The sequence below is a fragment of the Balaenoptera ricei genome, chromosome 14, assembly GCF_028023285.1.
Source record: "Balaenoptera ricei isolate mBalRic1 chromosome 14, mBalRic1.hap2, whole genome shotgun sequence".
Taxonomy (NCBI): Eukaryota; Metazoa; Chordata; class Mammalia; order Artiodactyla; family Balaenopteridae; genus Balaenoptera; species Balaenoptera ricei.
In genome coordinates this window covers 22,328,345-22,355,616 of record NC_082652.1, presented here as the reverse complement: position 1 = coordinate 22,355,616, position 27,272 = coordinate 22,328,345, and the positions used below count along the sequence as shown (strand labels likewise).

General features: G+C 56.7%; 1 protein-coding gene and 1 non-coding gene across 7 annotated transcripts in view; one reads left to right on the top strand and one right to left on the bottom strand.

The window, feature by feature from the left end:
* The window catches only part of EMID1 (EMI domain containing 1), a 75,295-nt gene that overhangs the window by 31,585 nt on the left and 16,438 nt on the right, over positions 1 to 27,272 (top strand). For 3 of the 6 annotated variants that reach the window (XR_009497246.1, XM_059894279.1, XM_059894283.1), the window contains exons 3-14: positions 11,437 to 11,550; positions 12,018 to 12,121; positions 19,501 to 19,584; positions 20,613 to 20,674; positions 22,132 to 22,252; positions 22,492 to 22,542; positions 22,626 to 22,715; positions 23,333 to 23,470; positions 24,518 to 24,607; positions 24,748 to 24,800; positions 25,311 to 25,373; positions 25,476 to 25,520. Coding sequence is in view for 5 of the 6 variants with exons in the window: in XM_059894279.1 (XP_059750262.1) it covers positions 11,437 to 11,550; positions 12,018 to 12,121; positions 19,501 to 19,584; positions 20,613 to 20,674; positions 22,132 to 22,252; positions 22,492 to 22,542; positions 22,626 to 22,715; positions 23,333 to 23,470; positions 24,518 to 24,607; positions 24,748 to 24,800; positions 25,311 to 25,373; positions 25,476 to 25,520 (1,015 nt within the window). In the remaining variant the exon portion in view is untranslated. Of the gene's footprint in view, positions 1 to 3,589; positions 3,820 to 11,436; positions 11,551 to 12,017; positions 12,122 to 19,500; positions 19,585 to 20,612; positions 20,675 to 22,131; positions 22,253 to 22,491; positions 22,543 to 22,625; positions 22,716 to 23,332; positions 23,471 to 24,517; positions 24,608 to 24,747; positions 24,801 to 25,310; positions 25,374 to 25,475; positions 25,521 to 27,272 lie in introns of those variants that run through there. The other 3 variants (XM_059894280.1, XM_059894282.1, XM_059894281.1) reach the window with 2 other exon arrangements.
* Positions 9,072 to 9,178, bottom strand: LOC132348288 (U6 spliceosomal RNA). Its single transcript, XR_009497416.1, has one exon. It is a non-coding gene; the product is annotated as a U6 spliceosomal RNA (small nuclear RNA).

The window sequence follows — 27,272 nt, the reverse complement described above, 5'->3', positions numbered from 1 at the left end:
GGGCAGCAGTGTGGCCTAATGGGTAAGCGCAGAGGCCGGCACCCATCACTCACCAGCCGTGGGCCCCGCACCTGGGGATAATATGGAGGCCTCTCGGGTGTGGGAGAAGAGGGCAGGCGACAATGCAAGCAAAATGCTTAGCACAGCGCCTGGCACACGGTCAGCACTCAGACCGGACCGGAAGCTGCTGTTGTTGCTGGCGGTTGTGGTTCAGTCTTGGCAGCTGAGAAGATCAGCCCCCCAGGGAAGAGGCCCCACCCACAGGGGCCTTGAGCCAGCGGGCCCCTCTCCTCCCCATCTCAGCAAACACTGAAACCTCAAATGACCAAACCCAGGTCCCTGCAGCATTTCCTGCCCTTCCTGCTCAGGGGGGAAAGAGGACCAGAAAATAGGCTGATATCCACCAGGAGAGTGCACCCTCAAAAGGGGGCTTCATACTGTGCCCCAGGACCACCGCGCAGAGACCCAAAGCTTTAAAAACTGCCTTGTTTTTTGTTTGTTTAATTGAAGTATAGTTGATTTACAATGTTGTGTTAGTTTCTAGTGTACAGCCAAGTGATTCAGTTATATATATATATTCAGTTTTTCAGATTATTTTCCATTATAGCTTATTACAAGATACTGAATATAGTTCCCTATGCTATACAGTAGGACCTTGTTGTTTATCTGTCTTATATAAAGTAGTGTGTATCTGTTAATCCCAAACTCCTAGTTTATCCCTCCCCCGCTTTCCCCTTTGGTAACCATAGGTTTGTTTTCTATGTCTGTGAGTCTGTTTCTGTTTTGTAAATAAGTTCATTTGTACCATTTTTTTAGAATCTACGTGTAAGTGATATCATATGGTATTTGCCTTTCTCTCTCTGACTGACTTCTCTTAGTATGATAATCTCTAGGTCCATCCATGTTTCTGTAAATGGCAATATTTCATTCTTTTTTATGGTTGAGTAATATTCCATGATATATGTATATACCACATCTTCTTTATCCATTCATCTGTCGATGGACACTTAGGTTGCTTCCATGTCTTAAAACTGCCTTGTTTTTTCAGGCAAGGAAATGAGGCTCCGAGAGGGGAGGTGACTTGTCCCGGGTCACACAGTGTCCAGTGGTTGCTCTGGAATTGACACCTAGGCCTATGGGGTGCTGAGCCTATGTGGTAACCACCAGGCTGCACTGGCATGGGGGTCTAGCTCTAGTTTTAAATAAATACCCTGGACCAAGGGACCCCAGCCTCAGTAAGGATAGGACCCTTTCTGATGTCAAAATGTTGATCACAGCTTTTCCTGGGAGCATCCATTGCTGGAGAAATTCGCAGTGGCCTGGAGCAGCCACCAGTTTGGTGATAAAGGAACATATATGCCATTCATCACAGGAGCATCTCAGACACGTTGCAAACAGATGTGGTAGTGCCTCCTCATTCTGTGGCCCTCCTGGGCCTTCCCAGGACAGAAGCCACTGCCCAGCACTTCCCCTTCCTAAAGAGCTGCATACCCTCCAAAGTGCCCTTTGGGGTGTTGGGGGTTTTTTTTGTTTTTTTGTTTTTTAATTAATTAATTAATTTATTTATTTATTTATGGCTGTGTTGGGTCTTCGCTTCTGTGCGAGGGCTTTCTCTAGTTGCGGCAACTGGGGGCCGCTCTTCATCGCGGTGCGCGGGCCTCTCATCATCGCGGCCTTTCTTGTTGTGGAGCACAGGCTCCAGACGCGCAGGCTCAGCAATTGTGGCTCACGGGCCCGGTCGCTCCGCGGCATGTGGGATCCTCCCAGACCAGGCCACCAGGGAAGCCCCGGGGTGTTGGGTTTTGATCGTGGCCACCTGACCAGGCCTCAGATGGGCCTGGGACCATCTCATAAGATGGCCCCTTGAGAGTGACAAGTTATCTAGAGGATTAAGTAACTGATCTAGTTGTGTCAAAAATAAGAGCTAACCAGAGAGGTGCAAAGCTGCTTTTCTTGGGGGTCAGACAGATGGCACATAGAGGTGCCCAAAAATCACAGATGGAAGGGAGGGAGGCAGCTCCCTTAGGGGGGCAAAGTTGGCACCATGATGACATTGTTGGAGGATGTGAGGAGCCCTTGGGGGAACCACGTGAAGCAGGGGACTGTGGGGGCCAAGGCATATCTCATTCCTGCACACACCCCATAAGGAACGTGCAACTGTTCTCCTTACAAAGAGAAACTGAGGCTCAGAGAGGGGCAGGCCTTGCCCCAGCTAACACGGGCAGAGGGGGCAGAGGGAGGGTTTGAACCCAGCTCTCACTGCCTGCCCCCTCGGGAGACAGGGGTCGGCTCTCTCCACTGGCACACCCTCCGCCCTCTGACTCAGCCCAGGGCCCTGTGCTGCTCTGGTGAGTCTAGGAGAGGTAGTCCCAGGAATCAGAGGTCAGGGCCAGCATGCCCTTCTTGCTGGAGTGTTTCTAGCAGAGATCCTAGATCTGGACAAGCCACAGCAGGATCCTGTAGGACAGGCCCCCGGTGCACTGCCACGGTGGTAGGGGCTTCACCAGCCTGGGACTGCCTGCTGCCCATCAGTTCTGGCAGAAGGGGGTGGGGGGAGGTCAGAGACTGTCCTGGAGTTTGGGGAGGGTTTGGGTGCCCTCTGATGAGAACATAAACACACACTCCGGTCACAGACACATACATCACACACATGCACACAGGCATCACACATTTCACATGCCCCTATCACACCTGCACACATATGTATCACACACACATACCATACTTTCATACACTTTGGTAGGATTCACAGCCCTCTCCCCAGAAGCTCATCCATGTACCCCAGATGAAGTAACTCCACTGTAAGCCAGTCCTTTCCTTGTCACTGATGGGGAAACCCAGGCCCAGAGCAACTGATGTCTGCACTCTTCCTTAATTGTGCTAAAGAGCTGACACCCCCTCTGAAGTCAGGAGACCTGGATTTGAATCCTAGCTCTTCCAACCACTGATGGGGTGCTTTAGGCAGATGACAGCTCCTCTCTGCCTCAGTTTCTCCATCTGTAAAATGGTGATAAGAGTGGACACTGACTTTATGGGGTCAGCCCAGGTCTTCTCCTAGGGGGACTACGAGTGCCTGGGCCTCCTTTTTTCTCTCTGTAAAATGGGGATAATTGTGCCCACCTCACCCAGAGTGGTTTGAAGATTAAACCGAGAGAGGATGTGAGGCGGCGGTGAGGTGCCCTGCACACAGTGGTGCTCACTGCTCGGGAAGCCTTTGTTGCATGGATGGACAGTCCCTCGTGGCTCGGGAACTGGAACCCTCAAAAATGTCGAGAGGGGATGACACCCCCGCATCATTAGCCCAGGCTTGTTGGGTTTGGGTCCTGGCTGCGTCTGAGACCGTGGCCCAGCCTCAGCTCCCCACTTTGCAACACGTGGGAGGGCACCTCGAAACTGGCACCGCGCCCCCAAAAGGGCCACGCGGCGCAGGGCGCCAGGCTCAGGTGGGCACCTGGCGGCCTTCCTGGCGGGGGTGTCCGGCCCCCCAGGGCTCCTTCCGGGTTGGCAGCGGCGGCGCAAGGGGCGGGGGGCCGCGCGGAGGGGCCGGGCGAGGCCGGGAACGCGCGCCCCCGCCCCGCGCCCGCCTCCCGGCCGCCCTCCCTCCCGCCGCTGCGCTGGGAACCGGGATCCGCGCGTCCTGGGCGGCTGGCTGCGCGGGCGGGGACGCCAGGCTGGGGGCGACGGCGAGGGGCCGCGCGCGGAGGGCGCCGGGCGCAACATGGGCGGCCCGCGGGCCTGGGCGCTGCTTTGCTTCGGGCTCCTGCTCCCGGGAGGCAGCGCCGCGTGGAGCGTTGGGGGAGCCCCGTTCTCTGCACGCAGGTAAGGGCTGCCCCCACCCCCCGCACCACCTCTGTGCCCTGCCAGCCCGGGGTTGGGGACAGGGACTCCAGGCACCGCCCCCCCCCCCCAAACTCCGTGCAAGCCCGGGATTGGGAAAGGGACCCGGTTCCCCACCTCATTGCCAGCCCGGGTTGGGGCAGGAACCCTGGGCCTCCCCGCTATCTGGCAGAAGCTCCAGGCCCTGCGGGGGTACCCTACTTCACGTATACGGAGCCGGCAGTCCCCCGACAGCCTTCTCCACCCCCCACCACTTCACCTCCAGAGCCCCAGGGGGTGGTTTCCCCCGAGGGAGGAAACCACCAAGACTTCCCCCACCCTCTCCCTAGGGCCCCCTTCCTGCACGTAGGAGAAGCCCAGGACACCCTCTAGCTGACACTTGGGGGACCCTCCCCGCTTTACTGTGCTCCTGGCTTTTTTTTAGTATCCCAGCTATTTGTTTTCCTCAAAGGAAGAAGACTGGGGTGGAGTTTCACAGACCGAGGGTCAGTGTCGGCCCCCAGGGACCTGGCATTTTGGACTGCGCTGGGAGCAAGTGCTCTGTCTTCCTGCTGCTCTCTCAGGAGCAGGGAGAATTCTGTCTGGTGGTGTTTATGGAGCATCTCCCAGTACCAGTGAGGGGGGCCCTTTATGTGCAGTGTTCAAGGATTGAATGAGGTAGGGAACTCTTGTCCCCATTTAGCAGATGAGAAAATTGAGGCCCCAGACGATTAACATAATCTCATTGACCATTAATAGCAGAACTGGGATTCAAATCTGTGTCTTTCTGGCCTTGGTGACACTGTTTGAACCTACCCAGGCCCCTCTCCTGGCTGTAGCCCCTGCCCCTGCCCCTGCCCCTGCTGGGGTCCCCTCTCGAGGGCCAGCCGCCACTGTTGTCTGAGGCAGACAATACGGAGTAGCCAGGCCTCTCCAGGCCTTTTCATCCCATTCAAAGGCCTGCCCGGCCCCCACCCCCTACGGGCTCAATTCTTTAATTCTTTTCAGAAATTCCATTTTCCCAGTGGTCAGGGGCCAGCGTGCCCCCACTGGGCTAGCAAGAGCAGGTGACATGGGCAGGGCTGGAGGGCAGAGGTGGCCGTGGCATCAGAGGCCAAAGGAGCAGTTGTCTTGAGACAGGGACTGACGGCTGGCAGATGTCACAGCCACCACCATGCATGCTGACCTGGGCTGGCATTTCACCTGTACCTATCCCCTCCAGAATCTTCCCGACTGCCATGGGAGGCACACATTTTTATGGTCCTCATTTCATAGAGGAGGAAGGTGAGGCTCAGAGAGGGGACATGACCTGCCTAGGGCAAGGATGTGAACCCCCAGGGTCCCCAGTGTCAATCTCAGGATGATGGTTGAGAAGGCATAAGTCCTGGACTGCCCTTCAGCCAGTCCACTGCCTCGCAGCCTGGACTCCTTGGCCCCCCAGGACTTGCTATGTGGGAGCAGAATGGTGTCTGTGGGCAGGTATCTGGTGGTCACTGAGGACTGTCACCCCATCTGATCATAGAAGGCTCACAGTGGCCTGAGCATCACAAAAGCTCTGTAGGCAATGCTGTTGCTCCCATTTTACAGATAAGAAAACCAAGGCCTAGAGAGGGAAAGGCACCTCAATCTAAGTCAATCAGTTTCCAGATCCAGTGTACTTTTCACCCCAGCAGCTCTCCTGGAGGAGAGCGAGCTTTTGTCAGCTTGGGGAGCTGAAAAAGGTTTGCAGGTCGTGGTAAGGAATTAGGGGCTCTGGCCTCAGATAGAGCAGGGTTTTATTCCTGGCTCTGTCACCCACTCAGTGTGTGACCTCAGGCAGGTCTCTTCAGGGCCCCAGGTCTCAGTTCCCCTCTCAGTTTCCTCACTGTTCCCCTCTTCCCTCCCCTCGTCCCCTGCACACAGGCCTGTTCTGAGGACAGTCCCCCATGGGAGGAACCAGTGCAGGACCTGATGTACAGTGGTTCCTGCTATGACCAACATTAAGTGAGAGGAGGGACCCCTAGCCAGAGGAGTCTGTGGTTCTTGGCTGCCAGGACCTCCCCTTGTGGCCCCATCCCAGCATCATTGGAGACGGCATGAGGATGTTGCTCCCCATCAGCCCTCCCTCCACCCCTATCCCGGTGCCCCAGGCGCCCCTTGGCAGCCGAGAGACCAGAGGGAGAAAAGAGGCTTTGTGCCTGGGGAGGGGGAGGCCCGGGAAGGCATCCAAGGGGCCGCCCCCAGGCCCAAGAATGTGGCAAGACTTTGAGACCCCCGGAACCAGGGTGCCCGGGGCTGTGCAGAGCTGCCTTGGCTCGCCCTTGCCCCTATCTGCCCCCCCAGTCCCTGCTAGGGGTGCTTCCTGCCCGTCTGAGGGCCCTTCCAGCCTTTAATGACCCATCTCAGTGTCTCAACGCTGTGGCTGTAGAGTTGAAGCCGTCACCGGTGTCCTGGTCCAGGCTTCTTCCCCTGCAGTACTGGCTTTTTTTGGGCAAATCCAAGAATCAAGGAGAGTGGAGAATTTTCTTCCCCACCCCCTCCCTTGGGAGCTCAGATCCCAGCGCTATACCCACAGGGGTGACCTGGGTAGGTGACCTCTCTTGGAGCCTCAGTTTCCACTTGGTAGAATGCAGAGCCTGGCAATCCCTATCCCAAAGTCAAGGGGGAGGACCTTGTGTGGAAGGTACAGTGCTGGTGTCCCTCAGGGAAGCCCCTGGACCACAGCCGCCTGGTGTGGGCCCTATGTCACGGTCCAGAAACAAGAACTACCAAAAGCCGTCAGCGCTGCGCTAAGGGCTTTGCCTGAAACCTCCCTTGCTGGAGGAGAGTCTGCTGTCCCCATTTGCAGATGGACAAAGTGAGGCCCCGAGTGGGTCAGGGCTTTGTCCAAGGTCACCAACTTAGGAAGCAGCAGAGCCAGTGTGTGGGGTTTGCCTCCGGTGTGGGGTTCTGACTCTGTTCACCCCACCCCCACCCTGTGGGTCTTCTTTCTTTCCTCTCCTTTTCATAGCGTCCCTTGGCCCCCAGCCCGCTTGGCTGCCTCCTGCAATTAGCCCCTATCACTGTTCCGGATCACAGCCCTGGGCCCTGTGGAGACAAAGTCCCCTGAGCTCCTCGTGGCAGGGGGTGGAGGGCAGATGCGGGGGGGGCCCTCGTGGGGGTGGCCAGTGCCAGGCCGAGCTGGTCTGGCCTGTTTTCTCTTCTCCCGGCAGCCTCTGGAGGCCCAGGAGGTGCTGAGTGGGCAGAAGTGGCAGGCCCAGGAGAGAGGTGCTGCCTCCTCCCAGCCCCTGCCATTGTCCCATCCCACAGGAGGTAACCCAGTGTCATCGGGTTCCTGGGTGGCTTATCACCAACCACGCCCCAGAAAAGAAGCTCCCAAGGGCAGCAGGATGGGGGCGGGGCCTCCAAGGACTGCGCCCATCTGTGGGAACCTGGGTCCTGGCTCATCTGCCCAGGGCCACTGTCTGTTCTCAGTCATTCAGTCATTCAGCAAACCTCCCTGAGCGCCCCCGGGCTGAGCCCCATACTGGCTTGGTCCCCGCCAACGCCCTCCCACAGCACCATCGGGGGAGGAAAAAGCTCAGGGCTGCTGTGAGTGGCTGAAGGGGGGCCCTGCAGGTGCCCAACTGTGCCCAAAGCCTCAGGACTGAGACCCAGAGGATGAATAGGAGTTTGCTAGAGCAGGGAGAGGGCTTTCCAGGCAGAGGGTATCTCCTATGCAAAGATCTGAGGTGGGGAGAAGACGCGCATGGGAGGGAGGGCAGGAAGGAGAAAGAGCAGCAGCGCAAGTGTGCAGGACCCAGCGGTCAGGACTTGCAGGGTGACGGGCAGCGTGGGGGGCTGTGGACTTCAGGCCAGCAGCGCCCCTGGAAAGTGGACGGAGGGGTGGGCGGATGGCGGAGCCAGGCTAGGACCCTGCGGAGGAGCTCGGGCTTATCCTGGCAGCAGTGGGGCTGGGTCTTCAAGGCCAGGGAGGGGCAGCGCGTAATTATTGGTGACCCCCCAGGTGGAGGGCACGAGGGGCTGACCTTGAACCCCACCTGGCCAGAGTGTCACCTCCTGTCTAAAGTGTCTGCTAGCCAGCCATCAGCTCCGTGTCTCCTAAGCAGGGGATTCAAGCAAACTCCAGCCGGTGGGAAATAAACCAGGGAACCAGGCAGCAACTCACATGGGGGACATTTTAAGTAAGGAAGAAGAAGAAAAAAATTGTTTTCTCTAGCTTCCCCGTGGTCAAAAGAATTGCTAGGGCAATTGTGGGCAGTCACAGGCCTGCCTCCCCCAGTCCAGTCCAGGGGCTGGGCATGGGGGGGTGTGTGCACACATGTGTGTGAGGGTGCACAGCCCTGTGTCTGCAGGTGTGGGCCCGAGTCCAAGTTGGACAGTCATTTCTGTGGTTATGTGTCCTGCCAGATTGACCTTGGTCTGATTGCGTGCTGTAGTGTGTGTGTGTGCGCGCACGCTTATGTGGGTCTGTGTGTGCACATGGACATGTGTGTCTGGAAGTTGTGTATGTGGGTGTGTCTGTGTGCTTTCATGTCTGCATGTGTGTGTGCATATTGATGTGTGTGCATGTGTGTGAGTCTGTACACTGGCATGGAGTCTTCAGTCCGTGCCCAGGGCCCTCCTCCTGTGTCCCATGCTCTGACCGTCCTCTGCCCAGGTTGCTCCCTCCCTCCCTCCTTCCTCCACTCACAGAGCCCCTGGGCTAGGCTGCGGGACATCACACAGGCTCAGGGAGCCCCTGAGTCCCCCTGAACTTGTACCCCAAGTTTTATGCATTTTTGGGGGGAGGAGCGACAGCTCACATCAGTCTCCAAAGGGGCTTATGTCCCCCCCAAACAAGATCCCAGCGGGTTTTAAACCACAGCTCTGGGGACCCAAAGGCTCTAACGGGTGGGGGGGGGCCTTTCTTTTTTTAACATCTTTATTGGAGTATAATTGTTTTACAGTGGTGTGTTAGTTTCTGCTTTATAACAAAGTGAATCAGCTATACATATACATATATCCCCATATCTCCTCCATCTTGTGTCTCCCTCCCACCCTCCCTATCCCATCACTCTAGGTGGTCACAAAGCACCCAGCTGATCTCCCTGTGCTATGCGGCTGCTTCCCACTAGCTATCTATTTTACATTTGGTAGTGTATATATGGCCATGCCACTCTCTCACTTCGTCCCAGCTTACCTTTCCCACTCCCCGTGTCCTCAAGTCCATTCTCTACGTCTGCATCTTTATTCCTGTCCTGCCCCTAGGTTCTTCAGAACCTTTTTTTTTTTTTTTAAATATGGAATGCTTCACGAATTTGCATGCCATCCTTGCACAGGGGCCATGCTAATCTTCTCTGTATCGTTCCAATTTTAGTATATGTGCTGCCGAAGTGAGCACTGGGGGGCCTTTTTGAAATGCATCTTTTTAAACATAAAATCCCCACTTGCTCATTAGGAGAAACATTTCCAGCCTGTGGTTAAGAGCACAAGCCCTGGGGTTAGAAGAAGCTGAGTTCCAACCGTGACAGTGTCGCTCATCGTGGGTGCCTGGGGCACATCCCAGACCCCAGAGCCTCAGTCTTCCCATCTGTAAAGTGGCACTTATAATTAGGTGTGTGGAAGGCCCTGGGCACAGCTCCTGGCATGGTAAACGGAGGCTGCTGTGAGCACAGGGTCCTGAGTGGATGGAGCTCATCTAGGCATGTGATTTTTCCTCACTTAATACACACATAGGGAATTCCCTGGTGTCCAGCGGTTGGGACTCCGTGCTTTCACGCCAAGGGCCGGGGTTCGATCCCTGGTTGGGGAACTAAGGTCCCACGAGCTGCATAGCGTGGCCAAATAAAATTTAAAAAAAATAATAATACACACATAGCTTTATATGTACATACATTTACAGTCTTTTGGCTTTCTCTGCTTTTCATGTATTAATGGAAATGTCATTCTCTTGGTCCACACATACTTTTTCCCCCTTAACCAGGCACATGGAGACCTTGAACTCTGTCACAGCACCTGGTTCTCTGTGTCTAGGGGTCCCACTTAGGCTGTTCCAGTTTTGCGCCATTCCTGACAGTGCTGTAACAAGCGCCTGGCACCTCTGCTGTGGGTTCCCTGGCCGAGGGCTCTTTTGAGCTCCTGCCCCATCACTGGGCTGATCAGAGCCACCCTTCTCTGGCTTTCCCACCTCTGTGCGGTCGGCCAGGGTGTTTCCTCCTCCTGGACTGATTTCAGCGTGACACAGAACGGTGAAGGGACTTCCGCAGAGTCCCATAGCGAGTTTGTCAACTGGTCCCAGCCAAAGACTTTCTCCTTCAGGTGGGCTGGGTGGGGGTGGGGCTGCAGCTGCAGGGCTGGGTTTCCGAGGTGGCAGGCACCTCCGTGATGGCTGGGACATTCCAGGTGCTCACCGGCTTTCAGCCCTGCACGGGGTCACGGGCCTGCGTTTTTTTGCTGGTGCTGGGAAAGGAGTGACCGTTTCAGGTGACCCTTCTCAGCTTGAGCCCCCACCCCACCAGACTTTCCTTTGTGGCCTGGAGCCCAGGGTCAGCAGGTTCCCAGGCTGAGGCCTTCACAGAGCCACAGACCGTGGCTCAGGAGGTGGGGAGGAGACGGGAGCTGACGTGGCCTCTGGGATGGAGGTGGGGGCCAGGCTGAGCCGTCCACATTCCTGGGTTCAAATCCAGATCTGCCATGCACCAGCTCTTTAACATGAACAATTGTCTTCCCCTCCCTGAGCCTCAGTTTACCCCTCTGTTAAATGGGGGGGTGGTTCCTGGTTCACTGTGGGAAGATGATGTAAATACCTTTAGCATACAGGAGGTGCTCAGTATGTGCAGTGCAAGATGATTATTCGTTGGCATTTGAAAAAGTCAGTCCTCCATGCTTGGGATATTGATTGTGCATCCCAGCTGTCACACAGAGGGGACCTGAGGATAAGTGAGACAGAGCCTCTTTCTCACATGCCTCAGGGAGGGAGAGGGCAGACATGAATCGAATCACCAGCTTAATTCAGCATGACAGGGATACAGAGCGCTTAGGATCCCAGGCAGGGAACCATCGCTTCTACTCAGATGGGGGTGGAGGTGGAAGAGGACAAGGGAAGAGGTGACAGCACAGCGGGGCTTCGAAGGTAGGAGGTGTCAGGAAGAGAATTGGGGGAAGGGTGCTCCAGGCATCAGGTCCAGCATGAGCAAAGGCCTGGACAGCAGGAGTGGGAGCAGGAGACTTGGAGGGCTGAGGGTAGGGCTAGGCAAGGGACACCGCCAGGTTTCCATTGTCCAACCCTCCCTCTGGGGAGAGAGTGAGGGGAAAGACACTCACTCGCTGCCCTTGTCCAGGTGGGAGATGGGAGGCAGTGGTGGCCTGGACGGGTCAGGGTTGGAAAGGAGATGCTGAGGAGGAAGAGCCCTGGTGAAGATGCCCTGCTCCCGTCTGGCCCCCTGCAGCTCGTTCCCCAAGACCTCCGAGAGCCCCCAGCACAGCTGTCCCCTCCAGGGTTCTGGAATTCACTGCTCAGCCACTTCAGCCCAGAGACTCCCACCAGGGCCCGAAGAACTCAGAGAGCTTAGGGGTCTCCCTGCCTGGAGACTCGGGGCTCCCAGAGAGAACGTGGGCTGCGCGTGGCACCTGAGCTTCCTCTCTGCTGGTCTGTTTCAGGAACTGGTGCTCATACGTGGTGACCCGCACCATCTCGTGCCACGTGCAGAATGGCACCTACCTGCAGCGCGTGCTGCAGAATTGCCCCTGGCCCATGAGCTGCCCTGGGAACAGGTGAGCAAGACCGCGTGGAGCAGGAGCTGCTGGTGTTCCCGCTGTGGGCACGGCCTGGTCGAAGGGCTGGTGCTGGGGCTGGGACCCAGTGCAGGAGATGCCTGGGACCCCAAGGGTGGGCGGACAAAGGGACCATTGTCCATTCCCAGCGCCTCCCCTTGACTCTTGGGCCTTCCTTGGGGGAGGGATTCCAGCATTCACCTGCACGCCTTCGCTAGGTGAGCGTTCAACACTGGGGACAGTCTAGCCCAGCTCGCAGGGGCTTCCTGTCCAGCTGGTTTCTAGATCCCCCCGGCTGGGGGCTGGAGAGGGAATGGAAGGGCTGAGTCCCAGAATGCATGAGGAAAGAGGCTCCAGAGGGACCTGGCGGTGGCAGAGGACCCTGGAGGCTCTGGGTTTGTCCCCATGGATGGTGGGAGGGGTGGCGGAAGGCCCATCTGAACCGGGCCACCTGGGCGCTCTTTCAGCTACAGAACCGTGGTGAGACCCACATACAAGGTGATGTACAAGACGGTGACAGCCCGCGAGTGGAGGTGCTGCCCTGGGCGCTCGGGGTCGAGCTGTGAGGAAGGTAGGACTGCCCCAGGCGCAGACCAGGTGCCTCCCCTCAGGTGTGTGGGAGGGAGCTGTAAACCATCGCTGAGTCAGTAGGTGCTCAAGGGCGCAGCGCCACACTTACTGGGGCTGCTGCACAGAGCTGCCGGCCAGACGCAGCTGGGCCACAGTGGGTGTCTGCTGTCCCACGGGTGTTGACCACCTGCCTCTTGGGACACTGTCAGGACCCCTGGAGGAATTTCATACATGCTGGGTAGCTCACGTCTTAGGTCACACATCCCAAGCCTTTCCTCCAAACTTGGGGACATTTCCATGGGAGGTGGTAACGGTGCAGGGAAGCAAAGCACCACTTAGTGCAGTGGGTCAGCAAGGTTGGGATGGCTACACCCAGTCTGCAGGTGAGGAAACCAAGGCTGTGTGATGGGCACACAGGGGCGTGTGATGGGCACACAGCTCCTAAGTGGCAGGATTCGAACCCAGGTCTGCCTGGCTTCCCCCAGGCCCTCAGGGATGGGAGGACTCAGCTGGGCACCCTGTGTGCGGAGTGTGTCCCAGGCAGAGGCCCCCCTCTCACCCCCCACCTTCTCTGCGTGCAGCTCGGTGGTTTGGGGCCAAGCACCCAGCAGGGGCGCAGAGGAGGCAGCCCGCCCCTCCCCTGACCACACAGCTACCGGCAGCGCCGTCTCCTCGAGGGCGCCTACCTCTGCTGAGGGGTCCAGGCTGCATCCACCCTCACTGCCTGGCTGAACCCAGTGTGCTCCGAAGAATGTCCAGAAAGAGGATGGACTGGCCTAGAGCCAGTCTGAGAACCAGGCCCGTAGGCCCCTCAATAGAAAGAGGCATTCGGGGCCCCCAAGTAGCACTTTAATGTGACTATCGGTCGAAAGATGCATTCTGATTCCAGAAACACCGACGTGTGAAACACAGCCTCCGAATCAAGGGAAGGTGATGCTTATAGCGCCATTCATAGATGTTTCTTGAGAGATTTACACACTTCACCTCCCTGGGACCCCACAGCAGCCCCAGTTCACAGATGGGGCAACGGAGGCCCAAAGAGGTGAAGTCATACGGGGTGGGGGCAGACTCCCCATGGAGTGGGGCAGGGAGGGAGCCTGGTGGTTTTCATGTGGGGTGGGAGAGCCCCCAACACAGCGGGGGAGGAGCAGCGTGGCCAGAGGGAGGGGGGAGCTGCCCGACGTCCAGCAGGGGTCCGGTACAGAGAGGCAGCCCTTTTTACAGATGGAGAAACTGAGGCTCAGAGAGGTGAGGGGGTTGACCTGCGGTCACTCAGTATGTGAGAGCTGGGACTGGGACCAGCCTGACCAAGCATCCATGTGTCAGTGCCTCCAGGCCTTGAGGCTGGATGGCAGGGAAGGAAACTGGCTGAGACTCTCACCAAGGCAGATGTGGGAGGCTGGGAGGAGCAGACAGGAAGGGAAGGGAGGGGGCCAGGAACAGCGCCCTCCCCTACATGCTGGGAGGAAGAGGGGGAGGCAGAAGGGCCCCAGGGGCAGGAGGGGAGCCAGCCAGGAGGGACTGTTACCAAGGAGGCCACAGAGGAGCTGGTGGTAAGGAGGGGGTGAATCCCCAGGGTGCGGGGGCCCCCTGGGTGCAGAGCGCTTGCCCATACATAAGCCACTCTGTCCCTGGCTCCCCTCCCAAGGGCAAACCTTCCCAGGTCTGTGGGGCCATCGTGGAGCAGGTGGCGGCAGCGCCCATGCCCTTGAGTGCAGCAGCTGGAGGCTGTGCATCCACGACCAAGCCAAGGGCTGGGGCTCTGCCGCGGGGGTGAGGTGGGGGTGCGAGACAAGGACTGGGGCCGGGCCAGCCCTGACGTCTCCCTCGGCAGGGCCTTGGGGTTCCAGCCTGGGGATGGGCCAGCTCTGTCACACACCAGCTGTGTGGCCTTGGGCCGGGTACTCCCCGTGCACCGTGCAAGTCGTTGTGCAGGGGTATCGGGACGGGGGTGGGGGAGGCTGCAGTTCACATGGCACTTGTCTCGTGCCCACTCAGAGGGAGGGGCACCTTCTCTAAAGGGCACCAAGCTGCCTTGTGCTCTTGCAACACCTGGGGCTCTCCTGCCCTGGGCCTCAGTGTCCTCACCTGTGAAATGGGCAGGATCATACCCATACTCAGTATGTGAGAGCTGGGACTGGGACCAGCCTGACCAAGCGTCCATCTGTCAGTGCCTCCAGGCCTTGGGGCTGGATGGCAGGGAGGAGACTGGCCCAGGCTCTCACCTGGCTGCCTGCTACCACCAGAAACAACGGGCAAGGAATGGCCAAGGCCAGAATGCATCACGTGGGCTGGTCCTGATCCCCTGAGTGGCCTGGGCTGTTGGGCTCTGCTGAGGGTAGGGCTGTAGTGATCACCCTGCCTCTGGGGGCTCCCCGCAGACTGATCTCTCACCCAACAACCCCATTGTCCAGATGATGAAAGTGAGGCTCAGAGAGGGTACAGGTCTCACACAAGGTCACACAGCAAGTAAGCATCATGGCTGGGATTCTCCCAAGGGCTCTGACCTGAGGTCTGCAATGTCACCCTGCCTCAGACCCTCCTGCAGTCATAATGATGTAGACTTTATGACTGCCACTGTCATAAAGGGGGAGGAAAGCTGCCACTGTCCTCTGTGCTGGGCACCATGATTTGTACTCACCTGCATCGTGCCATCATGTCACGGTACAGAAGGTCCAATTGTGGAAACTGAGGCTGGGAGAGAGGAGTGCCTTGCTCTGGATCACAGCTGGATTCAAAGCCCTTCAGTCTGACCAGAGCCGAGGTCTTTCCTCTGCAGCAGCGCTGGCCAAGGACTTCGTGGGGCACGTGTTCAGACAGCTGGGACTGACGGAAGCCAGCCTCTGCCCCAGCTCCTCCCAGATAGAAAGATAGAGGAGAGGGGGCTCCCTCACCTTCCCCTCCCCATGGGCTCCCCCAGAGCCGGGCAGCCTCCACTTTCCCCCTCACTGTCCCCGTCTGTCCGTCACACCTGTCCCTTCCCCATCCGTGGACCCCCACAGCCCTTGTCTTCTGTGGTGGGGAACAGCAAGGGAAGAAGTTTGCCCAGGGTCACACAGTAAAAAAGCTTAAAAGCAGACGGAGATTCCAGCCCAGTACTTCCTGGGCCCCTCGGCCTCTCCACCGTCCAGGGCTGGACCCTTCCCAAACACGGCTCTTGTGCTCTAACCAAATGCCAGGTTGCAGTGCCAAGCCTGTGCCTTACTCTGCGGATTCAGAATTCTGCAAGTTAAATGCTGTTGGAATTTGCCCATATCTGCCACCCGTCTACTCCACTCCTGTCTGGGAGGCTCAGTGGCCCCCACCTCCGACTCCCACCAGCGTATCCTCCACCCCCAGCCGGGAGGCTCCCCCTCTGCCCTCCCAGCTGCCCCAGCGAGGTGCTCCAGCCTCGCCCTCCCTCCGTTTTGCCTGGGGCCCACTATGGCCTTCTCTCCCACCCCAGAGCCTGGGCAGTGGCTGTCCTCTCTGCCTGTAACCTTCTTGGCGCTCCCGCCTGGCTCCGAGGATCCCCACCCTTTCATCACTAATCCTGTCTCTCTGGTTCCTGGAACGGGTCTGGCGTTAAGTGGGTGCACGGGAAATGAGTGGAAACCTCATTTTACCTGCAGAGGGACCAGGACAGACACAGACCAGGGCTTCCCAGAGGGCTTCTGGAGAGTTCTTGGAGCTCCCAGCTCCAGCCCTGACCCCAAACCCTGGCTCAGGCCAACAGTAGCAAATATTTACGTTTGCAAAGTAAATTCCCGGGAGGGGAGCTGGGCTGGGGCAGGGGAGGCTACGCTCATGTGGTCTGTGGTCACTGGACCCAGCAGACCTGGGGGGAGGGTTATGAAGGAATAAGCCCCTCGGAGAGAAAGTCAGAACTGGAGCCCAGGGACACTGCCAACGTCTCATACCCCCGTTCCCGGCTGAGGGTGGGATTTAAACACCATGCTCTGCTCCCCTCTTCTCCTGCCCTGGTCCTGCTGTGTGGACGGGCAGCCTCGCCTCTCTGGGCCTCAGTGTTCTCATGAGGATCTGTTGAGAAGGAACATGAGACACTGGGCAGAGGGAAGGGCGGCTGCTTAGGGGGGCACAGGGCTAGAAACTGCAGATGGCACTGGCCTTGTGGAGGTCAAGATGGAGTGATGAGAGCTTGTTGGTGGGGGGCTTTGGTGGGTTCCCTGGTCTGTCCAGGAAGGCTTTCTGGAGGAGGTGACATGGGAGCAGTGGCTGTGGGGATGAGGAGGCAGCGCGCGTGCGTGTGTGTGTGTGTGTGTGTGTGTGTATAGGGCTGGCCGGGACCTCCCAGATGGTGGGAAGTGGCCCACAGTCAGGGTCCCGGAGTGGAGCCAGGGTTTGTGGTCCTGGGACTAGCCGGGAGCTCCTTGGAGGGCGAGGTTGGGGCTGGGGAGGGACCCTTCAGGGTGGACCACCAGGCTGGGGTGAGGGGGGCTCTCAGCCCCCTGGGGCCCGCTCCAGGGGCCCTGGCTCAACACCAGTGGGAGGGAAATGACTTTTTTAAAAAAATTTTATTTATTTATTTATTTATTTATTTATGGCTGTGTTGGGTCTTCGTTTCCGTGCGAGGGCTTTCTCTAGTTGTGGCAAGCGGGGGCCACTCTTCATCGCGGTGTGCGGGCCTCTCACTATCGCGGCCTCTCTTGTTGCGGAGCGCAGGCTCCAGACGCGCAGGCTCAGTAGTTGTGGCTCACGGGCCCAGTTGCTCCGCGGCATGTGGGATCTTCCCAGACCAGGGCTCAAACCCGTGTCCCCTGCATTGGCAGGCAGATTCTCAACCACTGTGCCACCAGGGAAGCCCCGGGATGTGACATTTTTATCCTACAGGAGACCTTCCGCAGCCCTAGGCTTTTTACGTACTGGAATCTGGTGTGGTGTAGGGCCAGTTACACCATGGTTCATCCCTGAAAGTATTTCTGTCCGTTTATTAGAATTTGGGGGGAGCTTGGGGGGCCATTTTTTGTGAATCTTGAATCCAGAGCCAATATTTTCTGGTCTTTTTGACAGTTTTTGTTATTTAAACTTTCTTTCTTTTTTTTTTTTTTAATTTTAACTCACAGTTTCTTTGAGCCAGTTATGTCTGCACTGCTGGTCAGACCATGCTTTCATTAGTTTTTCTAGTTCCCTCTGGCTCCCAGTGAAATGTCCCAAAGCAAGTGGGTTGAAAAAGAATTTCCAACCATATGTTCACAGATTAAAAACTCGGGGACACCCTGGCATGACATTCGAACCCTTATGTTCATTTTCAAGACAGTCATGTCTGCCGTCCACATTATTTTGCCTTTTATTTTGTTTGCTTGCTTTAAATTCATTTTCAGCCAGTGATTCATGCATTCCTCAACAAGAGGTTTAGTGAAGCCCTGAGGCCCTACTGCGCGCCAGGCACTTTCCCCAGCCACTCACAAGACGGACGAGGTCCCTGCCTGGTGGAGTTCACGTTCCAGCCAAGGAGGGCGGAAGATCAGACCGGGGAACTGGCAAGCAGATAACATGTTAGAGGGTGGAAAGTGCCATGGAAAAAATGGAAGACGATAGCAGGGTGGTGGGGAGGATGGGCAGGGCGGACGCTCTGCCCAACTTCATCCCAGAGAAAACCCAAAGTTCCATGGGTTTGGAGGGACGGCCTCTTCTTTTGGTCGACTTCCTGGAAGCAGCCATCCAGTGGCCTTTTACATTTTCACCTGGGAGCAAAGGGGATGAGGAGGGCTTACCGAGGCCGTTCTTCTCAGGAACCAGCATTCTTGACGGGCACCGTGCCTCCCTGCCTCTGCCCAGGGGAACCTGGGGGACTTGCAGTGCCAGGTGGCCCAGGAGAGAGGACGACAGGCCCTGGAGTTAGACTCACCTGGGTTCCAGTCCAGGCTCCAGCCTTCAGCTGGGTGACCAGTCTCTTTCCCTCTCTGCGTTGTTTCCCCCCAAAGGGAAATATTCATATTCACTCATCCATTTATCTGAGCATGGGGTAGGGGGGCAGAAGAGTGGTAATACCAAGCTACTCTGTGCCCCAGTTTCCCCATCTGTAAAGCAGAGGGGTTACTAGCACCCACTCACAGGGCTTCGTGAGGACAGTGAGTTAAGACTGTTTATGAGAAGTGCTTAGAATGTGCCGGGCCCAGCATAAGTGCTGCACAAGCATTGGCTGTTATTATTATTACCTACCTTGTAGGATCGAGCTGGGCTTAGCACCGGGCATGGCTCATGGTGGCATTACCACCCCCCACTGCTGTTGTTCTGCCCACAGAGCCCCCAACCCCTGCCCCAGTCGTGGGCTGCCAACCCCCTTCCTCTATCCCAGGTGAGATTTACCCCCTGTGAGAGTACAAGTCGCAGGCCCCCAGGGAGAGTATGCTGGGGATGTGGGCCCAGCCTGGGCGAAGGCCCCGTGGTGGGACCCGGAGAGGGTCTGGCAGCAACCCTGCTGGGGGTTGGCCAGAGGGACCCGTCTGGTTTGAATTCCCGGCGCCTCTCACTCCCTGCACCAACCCACAGCCTGGCTCTGAGCTGCCAGGCCCATGCCTTATTTGGGTCTTGTCTCCCCCCAGGCGACACTTTGCGGCCTTAAAAGGCAGGCCCGGGCTGTGGGGGGGGGGCAGTTGCCACTGCTGGCTTCAGAGCCCCTCCAGCTGCACCCCCCGCCCCTGGCTTGGCCAGCCCAACCCTCCAGCTATGGAGAGGACCAGGTCCCCAAAGCCAGACCAGCCAGGATGGCCTGCTCCTCACAGGGGTGGCGGCAGGGGTGGCCTCCTGGAACAGGCCCCCGTGCCCTCCCAGGCAGCCAGCCTCCCTCTGGTTTTCATTTAAAACCAGAGCTGGATCCACTTCGGTGTCTTCTTACCAAGTGGGGCAGGGAGAGGGTGGATGGTGACGTTGCTGTGTTTATTGAGCACCTACTGCATACCAGGCCCTGTGTGTGCTCAGTGAGCCCTTTGCATGCATGGCCATCCTCAGGCCTCACACCAGCCCAGGAGGTGTAGAGATGTTATGATCCCATTTTACAGATGGGAAAATCAGCAGGTCCAGGGAGGACAAGTCACACAGGTCAGCAAGTAGCAGGGCTGGGACCTGACCTTGCATCTGTTGACTCTAAGCTCTTAACCCATGCAGCTTGCTGGGGTTGTTGGAGAAGCCCCCAGCCTCACCCGTGGCCCCCACCCATTGCCAGCCCCTCTCCCCAGCCCCGTCAGGTTGATAACCTTGTCCCAGCTCAGCCCAGTTCATGCTGTGTGACCCAGGTAAACTGCCCCACCTCTCTGGGCCTGTCTCCCTTTGCACTAAGGGGAGTAGGGATCCCTCTGTGGCTGCAGTGGCAGGTGGGGGGGGAGGGGGACAGAACAAAATGTCACAGCCAGCAGGGCTCTCACCCTCACTGTCCGTCAGTTGTAGGCTCCTCTGGCTTCGTGGAGCCCGGGTGGTCGGGCAACGCCATGTGGCGGATGGCACTTCGGCCCACAGCCCTGTCAGGTGGGTCCTGGGGCAGCTGCTTGGGGTCCCCCTGGGCTAGGGGAGGCTGGAGGGGCTGGTGGTGACTGTCCTAAAAGCCAGCTGGGCCCAGCAGTGGAGGGTCAGGGATAGCACCCTGCGCTTGTCCACCGCAGGCTAGAAAGAAAACTGGAAGGTGGAGGAAGGGCCTCCCAAGGAGAGTCTGACCTGGGCCCAGGCACCTGAGACCCAGGACCCCCAGAGTCTTGCAGACACGGGTCCAAGCCCCCAGTTTCCTTTTTTTATTGAAACGACACTTTTCTGAGTGTCTGTAGGATGCAGGGCACTGTGCCAGGAGCTTTCCATAATCAATTTGTTTAAACCTCACCCCAGGAAGGCATCATTGTCGCCACTTTAAAGAGGAGGAGGCTGAGGGTCAGAGAGGGGACATACCCTGCCTGGGGCCCCGCAGCCAAGAAGGGACAGCGCTGGGCCTCGACCCAGGGTTTTTGCCTGTTACACAGTCACTCCACCCTTGCTCTGAGCTCAGCCTTCCCAGGTGTGAACGGGGTGACACTTGTCCTAACACACAGGATCATGGTGAGGACCGGAGAGGCGAGCTTGTATCGTGCTCGGCGGCTGCCCGGCACTGTTATGAATAACGTTGCGGTATCAGTGAGGAGGCCAGGGAGCTGGATGGTGGTTCTGGAAGAAGGGTCAGAGAGTGGCACCTAAGGCCATCCCAGTCTGGACTGTAATGTGTCAGTCCCCAAAGCTTCAAGCCGAGGCCAGCCCCGCCCATGTGGGATGCAGTCGTTTTGGATGAGGAGTCAGATCCCTGGTCCTGCTCTGAGAGAAACAGTCCCCTTGGAGGCTCTGGAGCCAAAGGACACCCACAGGGCATGGCTCACCCTGGACAGGCTGTGACTCTTTAGCCCCTTCCCTGTGATGGGCTATCTCATGGGTTGGGGTCATCAGGTATCTGTCCCCTCCCTCCATCCTGCCCCCAGGGGCTGAGGGGCTCCAAGGCGAACCTGGGAGCCCTGGCCCAGCCTGCTTCCTCCCTGCAGGTTGTCTCAACTGCAGCAAAGTGTCGGAGCTGACGGAGAGGCTGAAGGTTCTAGAGGCCAAGGTGGGTGAACAGCTTCCGGGGCAGGCAGGCACCACCCTCCCATCCAGCTTTCTCAGCCTCCCTTCCAGTGCCCACCCCGGGAAGCCTGCTCACAGTCAGACAGCCTGGCCTGCTCTCCTTCCAGGAGATCCATGAGGTTCTCCTATCCCCATCCCACCCAGAGACTCCTAGACACCCCCCCAGAGCTCGTGGCTGGGTCCCCTCATTGCCCCGTCACCTTCATCCTTTATCCCACCCACCCATGATGCTATCTTCCCAGTTCCAGAAAGCAAAAACATCTATTGCATGTCTCAAATTATCTCAAGATAAAAAGTTTTTAACCATTAAAAAGTAAGACATTCTAAATTTAGAAACATGAAAAACTCAGCACCATGAAAAACCTACCAGAAAACCATTGGCCTCTGTCGCCTGTGCCTCCAGAGAGAGCGATTGCCAACATTTAAGCATCTTTTCTTCCAGATTTTTTAAACACACATAGAGGCATTTACATTAATCTGCATATCCATTCCCTCCTCTAGGAATTTATCTTAGGAAGATTAGTTGTGAAGATGTTCATCCAAGTGTTAATTAAGAGGGAAATTTGAAAACCAAACAACAGAAGGGGTGGTTGTGTAATGAGCAAGTGTGGCTCAGTGGGATACTGGACAGCCATTAACAATGCCTCCATTTTCCAACACGAAAAGATGCCCCTGATCTATCTATCAAGTGGAAAAACCAAGCTTCTAAACAGCATGGGTTAAAACCCCCGTTATGAGGTGTGAGCACCCCAGGAACCCCACCCTGCTCCCCAAGCTCCCTCCCAGGGGAAGCCGGCATGAGGGGCAGCTCAGCTCAGGTCTGGGGGCTGGGTCTCAGTTCCGGGTCAGCTTCTCTCTGGGCAGGTCTACACGGCCCCCACTTTCTGGTCTGCGGGCATTCTGGCCTCTCTTAATCCTCAGTAAGTGGCTCACGGGACACCGCTGACCCTTCAAGCTCTCCCCTCCACTGGGTCCAAAAGTGGTTTTGTACACACCTCAGCACCTCTGTTTCATGCCAGACCCTCCCAAATTTCCCTTCAAATTTAGTAAAAATCCTTGCAGCCTGTGGTGCTTTAACAGACCAAGAGAAGTTTCATATTATGTATGCATATAAATATATATAAATATACTTATTAACATTCAGGTAAGCATAGGAAAATACCGCACGGCCCAGCAAACACGAGGACAGTCTCAGAGCTCAAAGTGGGTGACTGTGATGCTGTGTGATGACTTTTCTACAATGAATGTGATGAATTGTGCATTTTGAAAACCATAGTCACTTCTGATGAAGTTCTGGGCCCCTGTGAGTCCGGGTCTCCACTCCAGGCTGGGTTCCGCCAGCCACGTGGCCTCCTGCCCCCAACACCAGGGCCCCAAGCTGGCCTGACCCTGGCAAGACCCTGGTACCCACCCCATCCCTATTGTCCTCTTCCTCCATAGGTGGCGGTGCTGACTGTCACCGAGCAGGCAGTGCCCCCGACCCCAGCTGCCACCGAGGACCCCGCCCCGCTCTGGGGTTCCCCAGCTGCCCAGGGCAGCCCCGGGGATGGAGGCCTCCAAGGTGAGTGGGTCAGTGGGGAACACGCTCCCGTGTGACGATGAGTTGGTTCCAGCCCCCTCCCTGCTGCTGACTCCCAGCTTGACCCCCTTGTGGGCCTCAGTCTTCCTAGTTTTCCCTTGGGCCTGAGGGGATGGTCTCCAGGGGCCCCTGAGCACTGGAGTCCTGGGAGGCCCAGCAGCTGGTGGAGCAGGGGTAGGAACTCTAGACACCACTGACCCCTGCCTACCCCTCCACCCCAGGGCTACCAGGAACCAGAGAAAACGTGAGGGCCCCTCTGCTCCCCCGAGATGGTAGGTGCTGGCGGGGCGGGCAGGGCCGGGGGCAGGCCAAGCGCAAGGCCGGAGCTGCGGAGCTGATGAACTTTCTCCCCCAGATCGAGTTGGTGCCCGGAGGCTTCCTGGGCCCTCTGGCCCCAAGGGAGACCCTGGCAGCCGGGGCCCAATGGGGATGAGAGGCCCGCCAGGTGAGTGCCCACAACACCGGCCCTTCCAGCTCCCCTGGCCAGCCCCGCTCAGGTGAGCCCAGGCTGGGGCCTTCCTTACCAGACCCTGCCCTCCTGGAGCTCCCAGACCATGGAGGCTAGTGGGGGGTAGGCCTAGGCAGGGGAGAAATAGCAGTGCCCACCCCACGTGACCAGGGTTCTTATGGGGGACATTGCAGCTAAGGGAGCCCTAAGGAAGGAAGCCCAGACCCAGCCTGGATGGAGTGGGGGACGGGGAGGGCTTCCCAGTGGGAGCTACACCTTAGGTGAGGCCTCAGAATGACCTGAAGTGCACACCAGGCAGCGCCAAGGGAGGATTGATAGAGGGAGCAGCTCGTGCAAAAGCCTAGAAGAGAGAGGAGAGAACATTCTGGAAATCAGCGTCTGCTAGGCACCTGTTGTGTACCAAGTGTCCACTGTCCTGAAGCCCCAGGGGAGGGCTGTGTTCATCCCCCTCATAGGCGGCCAGGGAGTCTGGCCTGTGGCCTCTGGAGCCGTCTCGTACCCGCTGCCCCTGGCTGCCTCATCCCTCCCCCTTGCAGCCACCCTGGGCCTCCCTGCCTCTTGCATACCCACCAAACCCCCTGGTTCCATTGCAGGTCCGCAGGGCCCCCCAGGGAGCCCTGGCCAGGCTGGAGCTGTGGGCACCCCTGGAGAGAGGGGACCTCCAGGCCCCCCAGGGCCTCCTGGCCCCCCAGCCCCACTTGGACCACACTACACCCGGATCTCCCAGCATGGTGAGTCCCTTGGGGTCACAGCAGGTCCAGGTGGTGGTGGGGTGAGGCTGGCATGACCATCTGCCAGGCACCTTCTGTATACCAGGCTTGCCCTTGGGCCATAAGTCACCTGATCCTCCAATGGGCGCTGTTGTCACTGATGAGGAAAACTGAGGGCCAGAGAGGGGAGATCACACAGCCAGGGTACAGGGGGGCCGGCTTCAGATCCACGAGGCCTCCAGAGCCTGTGCTGGGAACCACCAGCATCAGGCCCTCCCACCAAGCCTTGGAGTTGGCCGGGATCCAGCCCTCAGAGCACTGGGAAGCTTAAGGCCTAGCAGCAGGACGTGAGCCCTGAACTCCCAAGGCCACAGCCCTGCCTCTGTGCTCAGAGAGGCCCTGCCCCCTCCACCCAGCTGGGCCCTGACACGCATCCTTCACCTTCTCCGAAGCCTGACTTGCATGCGCGCTGCCAGGGGTCAGCGCTTGGAGTGCCAGGTTCAACCCCATCTGCATCATACCTTTGGTGCGTGACCAGGCACCATTCATTCATTCTCCCTCTCCAAGGGACTTCCCTGGCGGTTCAGTGGTTAAGACTCTGCCCTTCCAATGCAGGGGGCACGGGTTCGATCCCTGCTCAGGGAACCAAGATCCCACGTGTGGTGGGGCGTTGCCAAAAAAAAACCAACAACAACAAAACATTCTCCGTCTCAGAGCCTTATCTGTATGACACCCATGCACAGAAGCTTGGCACAAAGTAAGTGTCAAAAATGGTAACTTTTATTATTATTCCCATTAGGCATGTGACAGTACAGGCTCAGCAGGGTAGTAGACACTTGCTGTATGTCACTGGCTAGACTCTGGCAGTGTCTCCCTGCTTCCTGGTCCTGCATGGCCAACAGTCTCCTGACTCCCCACCCTTGGAGTGGGTGCCTGGTGGCCCCAGCCATTCTGCAGGCTGTCCCACAGGGCAGTCAAAGCTGGCTTGGCAGAAGTGACAGGTTAAAACTGACTGCCCCACTCTGCCCCGCCCAGCCCAGCCCTGCTCACTCATCTTTCCTCCCCCAGGGGACCCATTTCTGTCCAACACCTTCACTGAGACCAGCAGCCACTGGCCCCAGGGACCGGCTGGGCCCCCAGGCCCCCCAGGACCCATGGGTAAGTTGAGTCCAGGTCTAGGGTAAGGGGCAGGGTTGAGGGATGGCAGAGACACTAGGGCTGGCTATCAGGAGGGAGCTGATGGTGGACTTCCTGGCATAGTACTGTTTCGGACCTGAGGACATCATGTCTTATTCCAGGTCCTCCTGGACCTCCTGGTCCCATGGGCATCCCTGGGAATCCTGGACATATAGTGAGTATTTCTCCATATACTCCCACTCTTCTGTCCGTCCATCCACCCCCCAACACCCAACCCATCCATCCACTCACCTATCCACCCACCCACCCACTCAACCACCCATCCATCCATCATCCATTCATCCATCCTTTCATTCATTCATTCAAGCATTTATGGAGCACTTAATGTGCAAAATACTTTCCATAAATCTTCTTATTCAGTCCATGTAACAAGAAGCAAGTATTGTTATCACCTAAGGCCAAGAAAGGTGGAGATTCTTGCCCTAGGGCTGTGGCCAGCACATGGCAGCTTCCAGATCAATGCAGGGACTGTCTGACTCCAGGGCCATCGCTCTGAACACTGAGCTGTATGAACTTCCTGTTGTGTGCCAGGCATTGGGTGTGTGGTGAAGGGCCCAGAGGCCCAGGCCAAGCTGGGGTGCCCTTCCCTACCCCTCTGACCCCTAAGTCCCTGCCCACTCTACCCTGCCCCAGCACAAGGCTGAGGCCCTGTCTTGTTGCTCAGGGACCCCCAGGCCCCACTGGACCCAAAGGAATCTCCGGCCACCCAGGAGAGAAGGGCGAGAGAGTGAGTATTGAGGTGGCCCTGGGTGGAGGATTCTGGGGAGTCCTGGGCACCCTGGGTCAGACCCTCTGACAGCGCACTCCATTCTTCTCCTCCCTCCTACAGGGACTGCGTGGGGAGCCCGGCCCCCAGGGCTCCATGGGGCGGCAGGTAAGTGATGCTGCCCACCGTGCAGCACCCCCTCCAGGATCCCACAGGCCCAGACCCCTGCCATGGCTCCATCTCCTATGGCCAGAGCCCCTGACCCTCCCTGTCTGGTCCAGAGCAAGCTCCATCTCCTTTCTCACCCCCTGTCTCAGGGTCCCATCAGCCTCTTAGGATCAGGCTGCCTCCATCTCCCTCACTCTGGCTCTGTGTCTCTGTACCTGTTTCTCTTTCTCTATCTTCCCTCTGTGTCTCCATCTCTCTCACTCTTTGTGTTTCCCTCTTTCTCCATCTCTCCAACTATGACTGTAGATTTGTCTGTTTCTCGCTCTAGTTTGGTCAGTTTTTGCTTCATGTATTTTGAAGCTTTGTTATTAAGTGCATACACATTCAAGATTTTAATGTCTTCTTGGTCCTTTTATCTTTATGAAATGAATATCTTTCTCTCTGGGAATACTTCTTGTCTTGAATTCTATTTTGTTTGATATTAAAATAGCCATACCAGCTTTCTTATGCTTGGTGTTTGCGTGGTATATATTTTCCAATCCTTTTACTTTCAACCTGTTTGTCTTTCTATTTAAAGTGCATCTTGGGCTTCCCTGGTGGTGCAGTGGTTAAGAATCCACCTGCCAATGCAGGGGACATGGGTTCGAGCCCTGGTCAGGGAACTGGGATCCTGCATGCTGCGTGGTGTGGCCAAAAAAAGAAAAAAGACATACTTGAGTCTTGCTTTTTTTTTTAAAACAGTCTAACTATTGAGTTCATTTACTTTTTTTTTTTTTTTTTTTTTTGGCCACACTGCCCAGCTTGCAGGATCTTAGCTCCCCAACAAGGGATTGAACCCGCGCCCTTGGCAGTGAAAACACAGAGTCCTAACCACTGGACCACCAGGGAATTCCCCATTTACATTTATTTATTTATTTGGTTGCCCTGGGTCTTAGTTGCAGCAGGCAGGCTCCTTAGGTGCAGCTCACGGGCTCCTTAGTTGCAGTTCGTGGTCTCCTTAGTTGTAGCATGTGAACTCTTAGTTGCAGCATGCATGTGGGATCTAGTTCCCTGAGCAGGGATCGAACCCAGGCCCCCTGCATTGGGAGCATGGAGTCTTAACCACTGTGCCACCAGGGAAGTCCCTCCATTTACATTTAGTGATGTATATTATTATTGATATGGTTCTGTTTAAGTCAACTATCTGGCTATTTGTGTTCTGTTTACCCCAAGCTCTCCTTTATTTCTTTTTTTTCCCTTCTTTTCCTGCCTTCTTTTTTTTTTATTTTAGATTTTTAAAAAAATTTTATTGGAGTATAGTTGATTTACAATGTTGTGTTTCAGGTATACAGCAAAGTGAATCGGTTATACATATACAAATACCTGCTCTTTTTCAGTCTTCTCCCGTATAGGTCATTACAGAGTATTGAGTAGAGTTCCCTGTGCTATACAGTAGGTCCTTATTAGTTATCTATTTTATATACAGTAGTGTGTACATGTCAATCCCAGTCTCCCAATTTATCCCTCCTCCCCCCTTTCCTCCCTGGCAACCGTAAGTTTGTTTTCTTCATCTGTGACTCTATTTCTGCTTTGTAAATAAGTTCATTTGTACCTTTTTTTTTAGATTCCCTGCCTTCTTTTGGATTGAGAATTGTCCTGTGTTGTCTCTACTAATGACTTTTTCACTATACCTCTTTGTGTTATTTTTTTCATGGTTGCTCTAAGGATAATAATATGCATCCTTTTACTTGAATTAGTATTATACCTCTTCAT